General features: G+C 26.9%; 1 protein-coding gene across 1 annotated transcript; it reads left to right on the forward strand.

Annotated features, from left to right (window-relative positions):
- The first annotated feature begins 8,512 nt into the window (after positions 1–8,512).
- Positions 8,513–10,459, forward strand: LOC17874477 (peroxygenase 2). Its single transcript, XM_023777813.1, is given in 7 exon segments — positions 8,513–8,629; positions 9,160–9,340; positions 9,399–9,474; positions 9,601–9,695; positions 9,772–9,897; positions 9,971–10,175; positions 10,288–10,459. Coding segments are annotated over 6 exon segments (738 nt in total). The 5' UTR covers positions 8,513–8,520; the 3' UTR covers positions 10,122–10,175; positions 10,288–10,459.
- The last annotated feature ends 5,032 nt before the right edge of the window (positions 10,460–15,491 follow it).

Genomic DNA, 15,491 nt, shown 5'->3' on the forward strand with positions numbered 1-15,491 from the left:
CACAAAACAATGAAAACACACCAAAATAATACAACACTATAAAAACACAATTATGACCTTGAATGGAATCACAAAATCATAAACGGGTGATAGGAAACTCAAATCATATAAAACAATTCGAAAAACACAAATACAAAGAAAATCATATTATCAAAAATACTACTCCACAAAAAAAAAAAATCATAACCACAAAACTAATGGAACCATATACTAATGTAAAGGTCGAGACTCTATACTTATAATTGATTTGTTAGGGCTAACTGTCTTAATTATCCAACTGGATTTTACTTTTTAGAAATAGAAATTTACTCAAACACAATATATACAATAAAAATTAAAATTTTCTATTTTGATTAGTTTTATATCATTTATTTAATATGAAAATGAAAAATGAATTTTAAAAATATTTTCATATTTAAAAATTTATCTTTTATTTCCATATATATTATTATTTTCCTTTTTACAAAATCTTACTATAGATTATCGTAATTTCAAAAGTATTAAACACTGAGATGTTTAACATTGAGATGTCTAATCTCGATTGGTCATTTAAAATCCTATGTGGACGAATTAAGGAGCTTATAGCCTCAACTTTTGTAGTAGAGTATAAATTTTCGTTTTAAAATATAACAAAAATTAAAAAACAAATATTCTTCCACATAGGATTTTAAAGTAACTAACTCATACCAAATTTCATTAAAAAAACAAACAAAGTAACTAACCAAGATATCAATAAATAATAAACAAACAAATAAAAATATCGGATTGTGGTTTTTACCTTAGCATCATTGGCCTAACATCATCTCCAATTACTATATATTAAGAATTTTCCGATCAGAGATCCCAATGTAGACAATACTCCTATTACATAAATCATAAAACAAAGTTATAATTGCACTAAACAATTAAAACACAGAAAAATAATACAAACCTTTTAAAAACACGATTATAATCTCGAATGGAACCAAAAAACATAAACAAATGATAAGCAATTCAGATCCTACAAACGATCCTACACCAACAAAACAAAATCAGAATACGAAACTAATGGAACCAGATACTAATGTAAAGGTCGAGACTCTATATTTCTAATTTAATTATTAGGGCTAACTGTCATAATTATCCAACTTAGTTTTACTTTTTAAAAATAGAAAATTTTTACTCAAACACAATATTAACAATAAATTTTGAAATATTTTAACATAAAAATTAACAAAAAATTAAGTATTTTCGTTTTTAAAATTAATAAAAGTTCAACTATATATTTCGATTAGTTTTGTATCATTTATTTTTGGGAAAATTTCAACCCTTTTCATATACCTCTTTTTAAAAATACCCCTTTTTCGAACTTTATCAAAAAACCACTAAAAATGTGGAAATTTATCCAAATATGTGTGTAAGCTTATAAATATATACACAAATTACATTCATATGTGTATAAAACTTTATATACCTTTCATAAATAGCGTAAAAATAAATTATAAAAACTATATAAAAACCTTATAAAAGTATATCTTCCTAGCATCATCTCCAATTCCTTCATTAAAAACTTTCCTGATTGAATATCCCAATATAGACAATATTCCTTACATAAACCATTAAAAATGTTAGAATTGCAATAAACAATCAAAACACGGCAAAAATAATACCACACTAAAACACAATTATAACATCGAATAGAATTACAAACTCATAAATGGGTGATAAGATTCTCGAATAATAGAAACTGTTCAAAAAAAGCAAATACAAATAAAATCATATTATCAAAATATGAATTACACCAAAAAAAAGAATTTTTTTTTTAAAAGTAAGTCCTATGAAACTAGTGAAACCAAGTACTAATTTAGAGGTCGAGACTCTATATTTATAGTTGAATTGTTAGGGCTAACCAGCATATTATCCAACTCGATTTTACTTTTTAAAATAGAATTTACTCATTCACAATAAATTATTAGGTAATTTAATAATAAAAAACTCAGTATTTTCGTTTTTGACTATTTTATATCATTTATTTATTATGAAAATGAAATATTAAATTTAGAAATATTTCCATATTTTATAATATATCTTTATGACCATTTATCTTATTATTTTCCTTTCTACCAAAAAAACTTAATAAAGAAATAATCGTAATTTCAAAATTGTTAACTAACGAGATGTCTAATTATTATTGGTTGTTTAAAATCCTATGTGGACACCTTCAAAAGCTTATAGCCTCAACTTTTATATAGTATAGATTAGGTTAAGAGTAAAACCTAAGTATAAAATGTTGTAATGTTATAAGAAAACATCATCCAAGTGATCCAAGATTAACAATGTAGTCTTTAGAGTAAAAACGCTTCTTGTCTCATATCTAACAAAAAAAAACCAAATCTGAGAGATAGAGAGAACAAGAGATCTAACCATAAGTGGTCTAGTATAAATTGGATATAAACAAACCAAATCGATTCAATTTGAAATTTCATTAAGTGAAAAATCAATCCAGTTTTCAATTACATATATTAAAACGAGATTGGATTAAACCAATTGCTATTTTTTTTTAATCAAAAATAAAATTAATTAATGTCAAAAACCAAACTTAGCCGAAGTAGTCAATATCTATATATATAAAGTAGAATTTTCTCTCTTATCCTTAAACCACCTCATCATCCTAATCATCATCCACATCATTTTTAAGTTTAATAATTTATTTATACAATTTTATTCTTTAATTTAAAGATTTATACACATGTAAACAAGTTTTTTCAAAAACAAATATGAAAAGTCCTTTCAAATAATAATTATAATAAAATAAATTTGTTAAATTTTAAAGTTATTTTAAATGAAAATACGGAAAATATATAAAAAGGGAATCATAAACATATATAATAGTATAGAAGTGATCATAACGATAGATAAATTACGTCAAATTCAATAAAAAGAACCTGTGAATTTTTCAGAAATACCCTTTTTGGTGTACCACTTTTTTAAAATACCCCTCTTTTCTATCTATTTTCAAAAATACCCCTTTTCAAATATGAAAATTTATAAAATTTTATAAGAAATTGACACCAATAACCTTTTTATGATAGCCTCTTTCAAAAATATCCTTTTTTTGCAATTTTATTTTTGCCCTCTCTTAAATTTTAGAAATTTTTTGAAAATACCCCTTTTGGTGTACCTTTTCTAAAAATACCCCTTTTCTATCCATTTTCAAAAATACCCCTTTTTAAATATAAAAAATTATAAAATTTTATATAGTTTATAAGGTACTTCTATATAATAACTACTACTGGGAGATTCGATACAAATATTTTAAAATGTTTTAAATAGTTTTAAATCGTTTTTATAAGTTTTATAAGGTTTTTAAAAGGTTTTTAAAAGGGTTTATACGGTTTTTATAAGGTTTTTATATGGTTTTTATAATTTATTTTTACGCTATTTATGAAAGGTATATAAAGTTTTATACACATATAAAAGTAATTTGTGTATACATTTATAAGCTTACACACATATTTGGATAAATTTCAACATTTTTAGTGGGTTTTTTGATAAAATTTAAACGGGGTATTTTTAAAAAGAGGTATATGAAAAGGGGTATTTTTGAAATTCCCCCTAAATTTTAATGGTTATTTTACCCCTAGTTGAAAAAATATTATTTCCCAAAGGAAGGAATATTCCTTCCAAAAATTTTTAACCCAAAAACTTTCCCGCCAAAATTTTTCCAGCAAAAAAATTTCCGAGATAAATTATCCCGCCAAAAAGTTTTCCGAGAAATTTTTCCCACCAAAAAAATTTCCGCAAAAATTTTCCCGCAAAAAATAATTATTTTTAGAAACTTTTCCCGCCAAATATTTTAAAGGGTTTACAAGATTTTTTAAAGGGTCTTTGAAAGGGTTTACAAGGGTTTTTAAAGGGATTTACAAGAGTTTTTAAATAGTTTTAAAAAGATTTGTAATGGTTTTTAAAGGGTTTTAGAAGCTTACAAAGTTTTTTAAATGGTTTTTAAATGATTTACAATGATTTTTAAAAGTTTTTATAAGTTTATAACATTTTTAAACGGATTTACAAGGATTTTAAAAGGATTTTAAAAATTTACAAGGATTTTTAAAGGTTTTTAAAAAGGATTTACAAGTGTTTTTAAAAGTATTTACAAGTGTATTTAAAGGCATACAAAGATTTTAAAATAGTTTTAAAGGATTTACAAGGGGTTTTAGAAGTTTACAAAGGTTTGTAAAGGGTTTAAAAAAGGTTTTAAATGTATTACAAGTTCTTTAAAATGGTTTTAAGGATTTACAAGGGTTTTTAAAGGGTTTTAGAAGTTTATAAATGCTTGTATTAAATGATTTATCACGGTTATAAGGGGTTTAAAGGGATTTACAAGTGTTTATAAATGTTATAAAATGATTAGCAATGATTTTAAAAGGTTTACTCAAGTTTTGAAAGGTTTTGGATGACTTTTAGGGGGTGTTATTGGATAAAGGTATTTAATGGATTTAAATTACTAAATGGATTTTAAAATTTGATGGATTTCTAATACATTGAACGTGGATTTGGTATTATTATGTGGATTTGAAATACATCACTAATGGATTTGAAAGTTAGTAATAGTGGATTTTATAATTTTTCCAGTTAAATAAAAATGCAATATTTTAGGCTATTTCTTTGTTAAATCAAACTAAAAAAAATCTAAAGAAAAAAAATCATTTGAATCAGAAGAATTTGGGTTTGTTGAATTAGATCGACAAGGTTTTTAACATTAGAGCCAAAAATGGATTTTTCGTAAATCAAAACTTAGATCCATAAAAACCAATTAGAAAAATGTTTTCTATGTATAATGGTAGTTTCTGATTCTGATCTGGTTTTTATAATTTTTCAGAAATCTGGGATTTGTTTAATTTCTTCTTTACACCATGTTAAAGATGAAGAAGAAACATAACATCCTCCTTTGTGCTTCTACCTGGAGTAAATCTGGAGTAAAGATCTAGAATTTTTTTATTAAGAGAGAAGAAGAGACTGAGAAGAATAGAGAGAGAAAGAGAAAGAGAAGGAGGAATAGAAATATTTAGAATACGTGAGAAAATATATTGGATTTTGTTTGTTCATATTTTTAGAATGAAATACAATGAAATCTGAAATGATACCAAATCACTTGCACATTGAATAACAGTGTTTTCAAAGTATTTTAAAATACATCAAACAAATACATAATCCAATAACACTGGATTTTAATGTACTTTATAAATTACCTAATTGAATAACGACTGATTTCAGAATCCATTCAATTCTTTTAAAATACACAGTTCAATAACCCCCTCTTAAAAGATTTACAAGGTTTTTTAAAGGATTTTTTTAGGGATTTAAAAATATTTATAAGGTTTTTTAAAAGATTTTTGAAGGAATGGCGGAAAAATTTTGGCTGAAATTTTTTGGCGGGAATAATTTTGTCGGAAAATTTTTGGAGAGAATTTTTTTTTGGCGGGGAAATTTTTTCGGCGGGGAAATTTTTTTGCGGGAAATTTTTTGGTAGAACAATTTGGCGGGAAATTTTTCGGAAGAAATATTCTTTTTGTTGGAAAGAATATTCATTTCTTCATCATGGGTTATAATAAAAAGGGTAATTTAGTCATTTTGTACATAGAAGAGGGTATTTTTGAAAATGGACACCTAGAGAGGGTATTTATAGAAAAAGGTATCATAAAAAGGTTAGTTGTGCAAATCCCCCAACTTTTATATGGTTAATAAGGTACATCAAGATCATCATTACTACTGGGACACTGAATCCAAATATTTATAAGGTTTTCAAAGGTTATAAACGACATTTATAAGGTTTTTATAATGTTTTTATAAGGTTTACAAAGTTTTTGTAAGGTTTTTAAATGATTTTTAAAAGGTTTTTAAAAGGTATTTATACGGTATTTATGAAAAATATATATAAATTTACACAAATATAAAGATAATTTGTGTCTATAAATATAAGCATACACATATTTTTTTTGCTAAATTTCAAATTTTATAGTGACCTTTTGATAAAATTAGAAAGAGAGATATTTTTAAAAAGTGTTTTTGGAAAATGGTATTTTTGAAATTCTCCCAAAAAAAATATGACAATATATAAAGAGCTAATATAACAAATAAAAATAACTAACAAAAACATAACAAACCAAAATAAATAGATAATAAACAACAGATCGCCAAATCAATAAATAAAAAATACAACAATTCGCGCGAAATCCACAAATTATTCTCAAATTTTTGACCAACATATTAAAAAGACCCAGAATATTACATCATCTAGATCTATGTTTGGTGGGAGCTTTAATAACATATTTTTTTTACAATTCTCCATAACACTTCCGTTTACGCATACACATCGATTTATACTATACACACCTAATTTCTCAACTATTATCAAAACTAAAATAAAATAGATTTTCTATACAAACACAACATGAGATATAAATTAAAAGTATGCTATAGTGGAGAAAATGAGTAGGAAATAAAATACGAATCAATTACTCATAAACAACGTAATAAAACTCCCATGCTACTAGTATTTTAAATAAAATTCACAAAAATTAACTATTTAAACTAATACAATTTTATACAGGACATTCTTCAAATTTTCTTACTATCTATATTAATATTTTTGAAGTACACTTTGTAAATCAAACATTTGCTTTAGTAGCTATTGATAATGAATGTTGTTTTTTCTTACTACAAGAAATATCTATATTGATAGCACATGAGGATAGCTCATTTTACGTAATTGCTATAAAAAATTTAAAAAAACTAACTTTTTTGTTACTATAGAGCACTAAAAAACACTAAGATAAAAAATCACTAAATATGTTGCTAAAATTATTTGTGCCGCCAATATTTTGAAGAAAAATTCACTTAAACGCCATATTTCAGATCCAAAAATTTTCGTAATATTTTATAGCGAACAAATAAAAAAAGTTACTTTTTCTCTGTTTAATAAAAACATAAAAAAATTCCCCAACTTTAAACCTAGTTCCTTCGGTGATGCCTTAGACTTCACTATGAAGCCTCCACCATGATCAAATTTGTTATTCCGAGCGCGAGACCGAAGACGCCAATGGAGACAACACCATTCGTAACAAGGATTGTGACCGAGATCAGGACTGAGAAAGGGATCACGACAGGGAGAGAGATAGAAAAACAGAGAAAGAGAGCAAGGGAGAGAACCGAATTCAAGAAATAGAGGTACGGAGCTAAGGCTTTTGAGAAGGCAAGGGTTGAGAAATTAGTTGAGAGGGAGAAAGAAGGAACACGTCGTCATTAAGCAAATAATCAAAACCTATTAAGGTTAAATTTTAGAAAACACCTACCGGATTGGGTCAAATTGAAATCTGTAACCCACAATCATGTTATTTGATCTTTTTTAATTATCTGAGTCGTTAAAATGTAGATCATTTGGTAATATTCCGAAAAACCACATTAATGATGTGACTCCCCAACTGTCGCTCTTATTAAGTCACATGTTCATTTCTGTTTCATGGGCCTAACTCTTTAAGTGGGCCTCACGTATTTATACTAAAACGGTTTGCTACATCTAGAAGAATTTAAAGACTTATGTATCAATCCTACAAATCACTACGCATCTTTCGGGCGATTTTGACAGTCACTTCTCATAAGATCAAATGTCACATATCATACAACTATAATCCAATATAAGCATGTTTAACTATAGAGTTCTGTCGTTGATTGACGAAATCAATTATTTTAAACCTTTGTGTATACACCATTATTTTTCTTGAACCGGTGTGTTATAATTGTTGGAAAAATTAAAACAAAGATTAAAACTGAATATGACGAAGAAAGTTACCATACACAAAGAAAGAACATGACCAAACAAAAAAAAAACAAGAAAAAATAAACAAATTCACCGCACTTATGATTCTTATCCAAAAAATTCCTATGATTGGTATATTTATGTTTTTTTTTGAATATATTATGTTAATTAACCCAATTAGCAAATCGATATATAATTAGTTCTTGAATTTAAATATAAAAAGTTACAATATAATTAATTTTTTTAAAAATAAGCCACTGCAATCAAAAATTTAATTTAGAAAACTGGTACATTTTTTATTGTCGTCACTAAACTGGAACTTTAGATCAAAGTTTCATTTTATTCACTAGAATTTTTTTTTCATTTCACTAGAAATTTACAAAATTCATCATTAAAGATATAATATTTTATTCATTCGTATTAATTCAATGTAATATATTTTCCATACGTTGAACGTGTGGTACACAAGTTTTACAATATTTTTAAATCTAGAGGCCAGGGACCGTTTAATCATAAATTAATTTTTAAGTAAATTTTCTTATTAATTGTTATTTCAAGAAACAACAATGCTTAGTCATGGAAACACGTGTCAATAAAAGAGTGATTGCTCAAAGGTGAAGCAACTCCCGCGACTTATTTGGAATCAGTTTAGCATTCTCATCAGATCTCTCTATATGTTTTTTTTTTAAAAAAACAAATCATAATACTAAACGAGAAAAGAAACAATGGCGATAGATGCAGGAGCAGAATCGATTGCTACGGTCGCTGAGAAAGCTCCTGTCACGGCGGAGAGGAAAGTTCGTACTGATCTCGATGATTATCTCCCCAAGCCTTGTTCGTATATTTCCTTTATCTTTTGTTCATCTTTTATTATTTTCATATCGACTAAAATTCAGAATTTGATCTAAAACATTAATAGTAAAAAAATAAATTTGGTTTTAAATACAATTTTATATACATTAAAAAAACAAAATACGATTTTTTAAATAAATTACAAAGTTTATTTTTATATTTCATAAAATATGTTAGCGGATGATCAAACTTATAAAATTTTCTTGTACAAATTTAAAAATCTTGGTAATTAAAGAATTTGTGTTTTTTGTATTGAATTTCATGATTTATTGAATATATTTGAATATTCAATAAAATTTAGACATTTTATCCATGAACATATTCATCATTTTTGCTAAGTTCATGGTTTTTTTTTGTTATCGTTTTTCGGGTTTTAAAATTAATAAAATTATAATTGGATTTATTCAGTTTCCAAAACCTTCTATTAGTTCTCATTTCGTCTTTGGAAATGAAATCGGTATACTTATAAGATTATGTCCTGAATATTTTATTTGCTGGATTAAAAAAAACAGATCTGCCTCGAGCAATGGTTGCACCAGACATGGAAAACGTGAATGGCACAAGGGGACACAAGCACCAGGACATGTCTGTTCTTCAACAACATGTCGCTTTCTTTGACCAGGACAGTGATGGAATCATCTATCCATCAGAAACATTTAGAGGTATCTACTATATTTTTTAATGAAAAATTAAGTATTAAGATCCTTCATACTGAACCTATAGTCTCTTTTGCATTGTTCAGGATTTAGAGCCTCGGTTTCAACGTGGTTTCTAGTTTCTTTCTAACAGTTATTGTGCATCTTACAATGAGTTACGCCACATTGCCTGTAAGTTTATTCAAGATTTTAAGTTATTGTCTTAATTTGATCTCTTTAGGTTTCTCTGAAGATGTCTTTTAGTCCTTTTTGGTTATTCTCAAGATGTCTTCTTTGTTTTCTTGTTCGAAAAACCAGACTTGGATGCCTTCGTTCTCTTTCCCGATTTACATCAAGAACATCCACAGAGCAAAACATGGAAGTGACACCTCAACTTATGACACTGAAGGAAGGTTTGTCTCTCAGTTAACCTTTGTCCATGATGATACTTTTGGCTTTTGTGGTGGTTATAAATGTTGAAATCATCAGGTACATACCTGCAAATCTAGAGAACATGTTTAGTAAGTACGCACGTACGGTGCCTGACAAGCTAACCCGTTTTGAGCTGTGGCAAATGACTGAGGCTAACCGTAATGCATTCGATTTCTTTGGCTGGTCAGGTCCCATCTTTTTCTCTTTCTAATGGCTTTTTCTCTATTTGTCTCTTAACTGTGTAAAAATGGAACAGGGCAGCAAGTAAAATGGAGTGGGGAGTGCTGTATTTTCTGGCCAAAGACGAGAATGGTTACTTATCCAAAGAAGCGGTTCGGAGATGCTTTGACGGGAGCTTGTTCGACTACTGCGCCAAGGCAAGAGCTTCAGCTAAAAAGACTGAATGATTGATGGCACGCGTATACCAGTTTCTTGAGTTTTAGTCAGTTTTAATATCTTAAGTACGTAACCTTTTTAAAATATCTTAATCGAAACACGAATCAGTTCATTAATTAAGATGGTAAATTTTAATTTGCTAGCCAAATTTCTCATCTACGTAAATGGTTCTTTTAGTTTTAGGACTTTCCTGAAGGCCGGAGGGATGTCCAGATTCTCAATGTGTCACTATGTTCTATGTGTTTGGATATTTTCAAGACACTCGACCTGACATGAAACTTGGCCATGCATATGTGAAGTTTGTCGAATTATTGACGAATATAGTGCAAATGGCATGAAACTTGGCCATGCATATGTGAACCCTAGTTTGAGGCAAATTCAGTTCAAAGGGGAGACAAAAAGATAAGAAAAATGTAGGTGAATTTCATCTCGCTTCTCTTATTCAACTTAAAGAACTATAGTAAAAATAAAATCCTTGAGAATAATCTTTATACTAGGTAGTAATCCGTGCCACGGCACGGCGATTCTGTTAAGTAAATTTCTATGTTTATGGTATTGATAAATATGATTATCACGTTCGTAATTTTATATGAAGGTCCGCTGATCGTATGGATCTTGTAGGTGGCATCGGGTCCAATACTTGTTACAAATGACATTTAGTAGCCTATAAATGTTTAAATTTTCTGTCATGATCACTTGATTTAGATAATGACATATTTAAACTTTTTAAATGACACAATTATATTGAATTCAATGTTTAAAGGTTTTTCAATCAAATTCAAACAAACCTACTAAATTTTAAAAATAGTTCAGAACATAGAGAAAAAGGTTTACAAAACATGGGATAATAAAACAGAAATATTAAAATATTAATCATCATCCTCATCGCTAGGTGGTTGCCAAGTATACTGAGCCAGTCCTTCAATTCCCCTATATGTTCAGAAAATCACATTATTGAAAATGGATACTCCATTGGGTTTGTTTCAATGACACTATAAAAATATAAGTAATGTAAGTGTGTATAAGTTTGTATACTACTAAAATAACAGAAACATAAATAAACTTACAGTAAAGTGCCTAGATGCATTTCGTCATACTCTTTGTCCAAAAAAATTCTAGAAGATCCATATTGAGACATAATACATGGATTACCTATTCAATAAAGAGAACCAAGTTTCTGGAGATTTCCTTATACATTCATTATTGCATACATAGAAATTTAAAGTTTGTGGATAAGCTTACTTACCTTCAAATTCAGTAATTCTCCAGAAACGAAGAACACACATTATAGGTCTATCCACAAAGGTTGACTCGAACAAAAGATTTGTCCACTCTTTGTGAAATCCTAGCAGCTTTACCTACAGCCACACATTGGATTTCTTTCTTTCTAAAATTTTTTCAAAATATTAGGGGACACTTAAAGAGAAATTAATCGTTGTATATATATGATGAATAAAATTAAATTGAAATTCAGTTTACGTTTCATATGTCAAGGTAAATGTGACAACAGTTTCAGCATTTGCATAACCATATTCCCCATCAACAAAATTAATTTCGCGCATTTCAGAAACTTCTGACAAAAGACCACTTGCATATGTATTGAGATAGTAACACATTATCACATAATTAAACTAAAAATCAATTATAGTGGAATACAGTTTTAGTATATAAGGAATTTAATGAAGAAAAAACTATAAAAAACACATACCAACACAGTATTTTTGGTCCTCTTCATGAGCAAAGTCAATTTTTATTGCAGAAGTGAAGTTGAAAAACTCACTATCTATTATCGTAGGCACATGATGCATAGTTTTCCTAGGCACCATTGTTATTGTGAGATGATTGGATGATATTGCTGCAGACAGGGAAGAATTCTCTACCTTCTCTATAACTCTTATTTCTCGTAACCTAAATGTAAAAGCGGATTCTCTGGCGCGAAATGTTCGCACCATTCCGTCTTTGGTTAAGTATGTAAACAGTTGTCCTTTAAGTTGGCTCGTATGAGCTAATTTCTTTCAATGTTGACCAAAAAAAAATATAGAGTCTCAACCTCTACATTAGTATCTGGTTTTTTTTTTTTTTATTTTTTTGACGGCCATTAGTATCTGGTTCCATTAATTTCGTATTCTGATTTTGTTGTTGTTGGTGTAGCTCATATTTTTGATAATATGATTTTCTTTTATTTTGCGTTTTTTGAATTATTTGTATTATTTGAATTGCTTATCATTTGTTTATGTTTTTCTTATTTCATTCGAGATTATATTTGTGTTTTTAATAGTGTTGTATTATTTTCTGTGTTTTAATTGTTTAGTGCAATTTTAACTTTTTTCTTTCTTATGGTTTATGTAATAGGAGTATTGTCCATATTGGGATCTCTGATCGGGAAATTCTTAAAATATAGTAATTGGAGATGATGTTAGGCTGATGATGCTAAGTTAAAAACCACAATTCGATATCTTTATTTGTTTTTTTATTATTTATTGATATCTTGGTTAGTTACTTTGTTTGTTGTTTTTATGAAATTTGGTATGAGTATTTTTGAAACATAAAACTAAGTTATGGTAGAAAAGCATATAATTTCGAATTTAAAATTTTAGATGGTCGATGTTATTTTGAGTAGTTAATTTATTAATCGTCAATCATAAATAGTTTTCACAAAATTATATCGAATATACCCACGCATAGCGTGGGTTCAAAACCTAGTCTATACTATATAAAAGTTGAAGCTATAAGCTCCTAAAAGCGTCCACATATGATTTTAAACGACCAATCGAGATTAGACATCTCAATATTTAATATTTTTTAAATTACGATAATTTCTTTATTAAGTGTTTTAGTAAAAAGGAAAATAATAAGATATATGGACACTAAAGATATATATCTTTATTAATTTTTTTAGTAAAAAGGAAAATAATAAGATTTTAATTTTTGCTAAATTTAAAAACGAAAATACTGAGTTGTTTCATATAAAATTATTTAATAATTTATTGTGAGTATTGTGTTTGAGTAAAATCTATTAAGAACACTTAAACTTTTAAAACGTTTTCAAAATATTTTAAATATTTTAAACTTTATTTGTAACTAACAACCTTTCCGTCTTACAACCCATACCGTCATATAATTCCAAAAAAAAAAACTCATGTTTATTGTTCCATCATTCGTAGTTGGAAGGCTATGATCTTATTTATAAAGATTCTGAAACATAATAAAAAAAAAACTTATATATAATGTGGGATGTTGTACATATGCTAAAAAATGGGTAATATTCATCCGTTTAAAAAAATTCAAATTGCAATATACGAAAACAAATTTGTATCTTTATCAAACATATGTTTTATGTAATAAAATAAAGTAATAAAATAAAATTTAAAACAAATAAGATCATATAAAGATTTTGTTGAAATATTTGAGAAAAGTTAGAAAATAAGAATTGAAATTATATATATTAGGGAGAGATTTTAAGAAATTTTTTAAAAATACTTATTATTAGTTTTCAAAGTTTTAATTAAATAATAAATATCAGTGGCATTTTTGTAAATATTTTGGAAGTCTAGGATTTATTTCAATGCTAAAAGTATCTATACTATTAAAAGGGGATCATTTTTTACAAGTGTAAGCCAAACAGAATTAAACAGAAAAATTACATTTTATGTAATTATAAACGTATAACCAAATAGGATTAATGACTGCAGAATAAATTATTTTAGTAACAAATAATTCAGGATACCATTAAAAAGGAAACAATATAATATCCAGAAAATAAATTTGTAACAAACAATCTCTTATTTAATCATTTAGGAAATCTTTTAATATAATTCAAATTATATAAAAGAAACAGTTAACAATATTTAGTCACAATTAGTGTTAACCATAACTAATATAAAAAACTAAATACTTTGTAATATTTAAAAAATATTTTTAAATTATAAAAAAAATTAAAGGAAATCATAAAAAAAAAAAATTTGCTTTAATTTTTGTAATTGAGCCACTTAATTGATAAAATTCCCCAGCGTAAAAAAAGGAAATCATAAAAAATCTAAATCCCCCTACAATTACTATTATCCGTAACTAATAATACAAAGCAATAGAACAAACTTCATACCATTTACCACGCTTTAAAATAGGTAACATAATTTTGCGTTTATATATATATATATATATATTATTTTTTTTTTGTCAAACAATTTTGCGTTTATATAAATAATCGATTTTATATCATAGATATTAATCATTAAGTTCAAAACTAATAATATGAAAATAATTTAAGGGAGATTTGCACAACTAACCTTTATTATGATACCCTACTCTACAAGTACCCTCTCTAGGTGTTCATTTTCAAAAATACTCTATTCAATGTACAAAATGACTAAATTACCCTCTTTTATAACCCATGATGGAAAAGGAATATTCTTTTTGGAAAGAATATTCCTTCTGAAAAATTTCCCGCCAAATTTTCCCGCAAAAAAATTTCGGCAAAAATTTTCCCGCCAAAAAATTTCGACAAAAAATTTTCCGCCAAAAAAAATTTCCCGCCAAAAAATTTCCGACAAAAACTTTCCCGCCAAAAATTTTTCCGCAATTTCTTAAAAAAACCTTGTAAATATTTATAAATCCCTTAAAAAATCCTTTAAAAACACTTGTAAATCTTTTAAAAGTCTTCCAAAACCTTTCAAAACTTGAGTAAACCTTTTAAAACCATTGTAAATCATTTTATAACATTTATAAACACTTGTAAATCCCTTTAAACAACTTATAACCGTGATAAATCATTTAATAAAAACTTTTGTAAACTTCTAAAACCCGTTAAAAACCCTTGTAAATCCTTAAAACCCATTTTAAAGAACTTGTAATACCTTTAAAAACTTTTGTAAACCCTTCAAAAACCTTTGTAAACTTCTAAAACCCTTTAAAACTTCTTGTAAATCCTGTAAAACTATTTTTAAATCTTTGTATGCCTTTAAATATACTTTTAAATCCTTTTAAAAAACCTTTAAAAATCCTTGTAAATTTTTAAAATCCTTTAAAAATTCTTGTAAATCCTTTTAAAACTGTTATAAACTTATAAAAACTTTTAAAACCATTGTAAATCATTTAAAAACCATTTAAAAACCTTTGTAGGCTTCTAAAACTCTTTAAAAACCATTACAAATCTTTTAAAAACCATTTAAAAACTCTTGTAAATCCCTTTAAAAGCCCTTGTAAACCCTTTAAAAGACCCTTTAAAAAATCTTGTAAACCCTTTAAAAAAATTTGGCGGGAAAATTTTGAAAAAATAATTTTTTTTTGCGGGAAAATTTTTGCGGAAATTTTTTGGCGGGAAAATTTTCTCGGAAAAATTTTTGGCGGGAAAATTTTTCTCGGAAACTTTTTTGGCGGGAAAA

The sequence above is a fragment of the Capsella rubella genome, unplaced genomic scaffold (assembly GCF_000375325.1).
Source record: "Capsella rubella cultivar Monte Gargano unplaced genomic scaffold, Caprub1_0 scaffold_20, whole genome shotgun sequence".
Taxonomy (NCBI): domain Eukaryota; kingdom Viridiplantae; phylum Streptophyta; class Magnoliopsida; order Brassicales; family Brassicaceae; genus Capsella; species Capsella rubella.